Below are 4629 nucleotides of genomic sequence, written 5' to 3'. Positions count from 1 at the left end.
CTGAAGAACGAGAACAATAAAGACGTCTCAAAGGAAACCCACCTCGTTAAAATCACCAACTCGAGGTATATGATTTTTTCTAGACTTTCCAAGTACAGTGCCATCCACATTGATGATGACTAGATAGGGGGAACTAACAGATCTGCGTGAAACTATCCGTTACCTGCAGTATTCCAAAGCACGTCACTCACGGAATCACGCTCAAGGATGGGGGAGACGATGACCATCGAGTGTTGTTCTGCGTACTTTAAAAACAGAAATCACGCCGGTTGAGGTACTCACTTTTTGCAGAAAGCGAATAGATGGACCATGTTCTGCAGATTCAGAAAATTCACACCATGGCATGCGTTCCCTTGTACAAAAGGCGAACGGCATAGCTAGTTTATAGATAAATAATCACAACGGATTGACAGCCTCACTCCATGCCTCCTGCAAACATATAATGTTGACCCCACACTGTCCGGCAACATCAAGAAACAATCCCATCTGATGGTGCAAAGCAGCAATCTAGAAGTATATAGGGCGTAACTCGATGTGTCACGCCTCAAATACCTGATCTGCAACAGGACGTGATGTTGGAAGTACCAACTTATTTTGAATTGCTCCAATTCGTATGAGGCGCGGTGACCTTAGCTGCTCTGGTACACTTGGAAATCGATACGCTTTGAGCTTAAGGTCCAGCCTTTCTGCTGTTTGATAAGCATCCTCCGGAATAGATAAAACACTGCGAAATTAAAAGTAAGAAAAAATGCTGAAATTTGGACGTACTCCAGACGTTTTCCGTAAAACAGCCGACAAAATGCTTCCAGACCATAGGAATCTGATTCAAGCGTTTCAGAGAACTGGTCCAATCCGTTTTCTTCCCAAGGATTCATTTTGTTTCTAAAATACAAGAACGTATACTCTCAGCAAAAACATAGACTCCCGGTTTAGTGTAGTGCAATGTGAGTACTGGCACCTTAAACTGAATTGCCTACGGAAAACCCATCTGTCTCTCTTTTTGCAAGATATCTTACTCCTGTCTGCGCCTCTATTGAACTGTTCTAATCATGGTAGAGCTGCTTTAAATAAGCTAAAATAAGCGTGGATAGTCAAGGACCGTAGGTTTCTGGAGACATCCAAAGGTGTTTAACAGATAGTAGAACACGATACTTCCAAATATAATGGCGATTTTGCTCAACACTTATCCAAATGTCCCGCTGACTTCTCACAGGACGAACGACTGTTTAAATATTTGTGTAGTAAAAGCCGCCCAAAAGGCTTGGATGGACAGCGCAGTGCCAGATGGGAGCTGGAGTTGAGCACCGAACAATAATCAAGAAAACAAAAGAAGGAAAAACTGAAGAGTACATCTCCGGCAAGGCCATTTACTGGTTGAACCGTTATGCGTTATAAGAAACCTGTCATAAATGAGACAGAGGTGAGAGCTGTGTTAAAGACGTAATACCAAACGTTTGACTGACATACTGACTGCAGTCACTGAAGGTAAGCATTATATAAATATTCAAAGCCAACCAAATCTTCCACAAAACAGCCTGCTGTTCTTTACAACACCGTAGTATATATACTAGCCTGAATGGTTTCCGTTCTGTGACGTCATATTCTCCCAGTCTTTTTCGACTAAAGACAGCCACCTTACTGTTTTGTTTGAGCTTGAAATTCGCAGTGACTGCAATAGTCATACTATGTAAAACGGAGTCCCTTATGGCACAGCTGTGACAAGCAGTGCTAACCCCTAACACCACAGGGGGGTCTGTAGACCTACGCTTAGGTTTCTACCAAATGCTTAGCGCTCCATTATTTACGAAAGCAATGATATCATCCTTCCTACAGAGAAGAACAAGCTGTAGAAGGTGGATTTTTAGAAACCCTAAACACCGTGACTCGGCTATCACCAGTTAGATAACATGACGAAAACAATTTAGTTCCACAAACAACACGATGTTGCTCTATGCGCGCCGGCATGAAGCACCATCAGTCGGAATTCTATACAAAATCAGGCTAGGCCATTCTTTTGTAGATAAGTGGGACAGATAGTTGAGTCGTTGGCCCATGGTATAGCCCTAGAAAAAGCCTCTAATATTTAATCAGTGGCTTCAGGTAGGTGACTTTAGCCAGTACTGTTGTTCATCCTGAGCCACTGAGAAGCATCCTTCCCCCACGTTTTGTCTATGGATCCTCATCTTCAATGTTTTTCTACTTCGCCAGTAAACAGATAATCCATATTCCTGTCTGCCGCTTAACCAAATTTCCTTTCCTACTCATTAGCCTAACAGGATGACACTTTCTTAGGTCCAGAGGATCCATTTTACCCAAAGTTTTATGTCCACGTTGAATAGACTATTGGAATTTTTTCGCCCAGACACTGCCTGCTCTCAAAGTGCGTATATTTTATTTATCGGAAACGCGCACACAAAGCCATGGATTAATCAGGCAATTTAAGCCACCCAGGACGACTACATCATTTCAACGATTCACCTGCTGAGTCTGTGGTGTTTCCGAGGAAGTGGCTCGTGGTACATACGGGGTATGTGTTGCAATAGAATGGTAGAGCAATTGTGCTTTATTTGGTTGGGTAAAAATGAGTGATTATCTGTCGTACTCTCAAATCTAGCAGTATCAGGTTAAAAGCTTATAGAAAACGTATCAACTGCCTATTTTTAGCATCGCCTTATAGACCAGCTTATACCAAATCATATGTCTTGCTTTCCTTCGGCACTCCTCTGAGCTCCTTCGTCGAGCGAAAAGCTCCAGTATTGTGTACATGAAGAAGCGTAAATCTCAAGGCGGTAGACAGAGACCTGCGGAAGCGTGCCATGGTAATTCTATTAAAATCAAATTTCGGTACACCAACAACGAGCAACGATGTCCCTAACTTTGCTGACCATGCCTTGTTTCTCTGTAGTGCCAGTTCCAAACATGCACACATTCGACGTGAAGCTTGATGGCCAATTTGGATTTTAAAGCTATTACTTGCACATGAAGAGTTATAGTTTGATGCGGGCATTCGCTTTGGAGTATATTATTCACCTTACTATGCGTAATTGTCTGAAAATACGCTTTTCTTCAGGGTTTGAAGTGTTGACCCAAAATACGCTACTTTAATACCACTGGAAAACAACTGCAATTCACATCCGTTTGCCCGAGATGGCCTAAACTTTATACAAAGACAGCCGAAACACCTTTGGTTATTAGGAGTGGCGAATACAGAAAAGTACATAAAAGTAGCTATGTAAGTCTGGTACGAAACTTTATCTCACCTCTATGACACGGGAAAACTAGTACTGGGTACTGTCAAGATTCGGAAGCTCATACTGGTGAACGGTAACTATAAGAAAAAGTGAAATGTGAACTCCTGAAGAGCGTTAATAGGAATAGAGTGCTTACGAGATGAAGAGGGATTAAGTTACCTGAACTCGCAATAACTTATGACTTGATCGGCCAGCGTAAGGATACTGTTGTTCTCGGAATCAGAATGAAATATTCCAGCTTATTGCTCACACATGCGATATTCCGAGAAACAGGCTAAGCACTCTCCCCCTAATAAAAGTCTTGTGCGCCACAGGATGAACTTCCAGTAACTTTATGCACTGAATCTTAAACAAAACTACGGTGTATGTAAGAGGAAGAGCATTCAAAATAAACCGGTTTTTCTAAAAGGGGAAGCATAATGGTCCAACGGTATGCAAAAAAGCATGATAGAGGACTACACTATTTCCATATGCTTATGTACGGCTTCGAGTGGCTCAAATCGAGAACATATAAGCGATGTTTAACCGTTTGGGAAGATGCTTACAGGTACGGTAACACTGGACGAGATATTGTTACCCAACCTAAGAAATACATCGAGGGGATTGTGAATTATAAATAAGCTAAGATAATTATGGCGGTCCTGCAATCACTCAACAAAAAGATAACAGGTGTAACAAGCAGAATATTCTGTCTGGGTTAAAGGAAGACACCATGGGTACACAGATGGAGTGATAAAATTTAATATAAGATTCTATGGCAATAGAAACGTTTCAGTTTCTTGGGGCTCAAAAGTCTGGTAACCTCTGAAAATGCTGTTTCTACGCGACTAGTTCAGGTTAGACAATGACACAACCTGCGACAGAGACGTCTGATCAAGTAGCGCTCAGTAATAACAACTTGGAGAAGATCTAACCTCAAAGTGCTAGTGAGCTAATAATACGATAATGTGCCCATGTGGGCACTCAGTGAGCATTCATCAATGTCTTCTTTAATGTCGTCACATTATGTTCCCTCTGAATGCCTAAATAAAGCCCGTGATAGTAGTCAAAATGTATTTCTCGGTCAAGTCTCATCTTATGTTTAGTGTGAGTACTTATAGGTGCATTGTGATCTGCTCAGGTTGTTTCTTTTTGTGGCTAGTTTTTCAATCACGATCATTCTGACAGTTACTGGGCGCACAGGCACGAGCAGCTAGAGTTCACTCATCCAAAAATCTCTTTGGAATTGGTTTTGTGCTGACTGGTCCTTAACAACCCAGCATTCATCCAAAAGATACCTTCACAATTAAAAACTCAAGCAGTAGAGTTGAGAGCGCTTATTGTGATGACAAACATGCGGTGAGAAGTGGTTACTTTATTAGGATTTGGTTCTTCCTAG

At 41.7% G+C, this 4629-nt stretch overlaps 1 protein-coding gene across 1 annotated transcript; it reads right to left on the bottom strand.

The window, feature by feature from the left end:
* Nucleotides 1-552: 552 nt before the first annotated feature.
* T265_14635 (hypothetical protein) lies at nucleotides 553-875 on the bottom strand (the record flags this gene model as incomplete). The annotated part of the gene is made up of 2 exons (XM_009174521.1): nucleotides 553-724; nucleotides 769-875. Coding segments are annotated over 2 exons (279 nt in total), but the record flags the coding sequence as incomplete, so codon positions are not given.
* Between the last annotated feature and the right edge of the window lie 3754 nt (nucleotides 876-4629).

Source organism: Opisthorchis viverrini (genome assembly GCF_000715545.1).
Source record: "Opisthorchis viverrini unplaced genomic scaffold opera_v5_233, whole genome shotgun sequence".
NCBI lineage: Eukaryota > Metazoa > Platyhelminthes > Trematoda > Opisthorchiida > Opisthorchiidae > Opisthorchis > Opisthorchis viverrini.
Note: the sequence above shows the minus strand (reverse complement) of the source record. Positions and strands in the feature narration are given on the sequence as shown.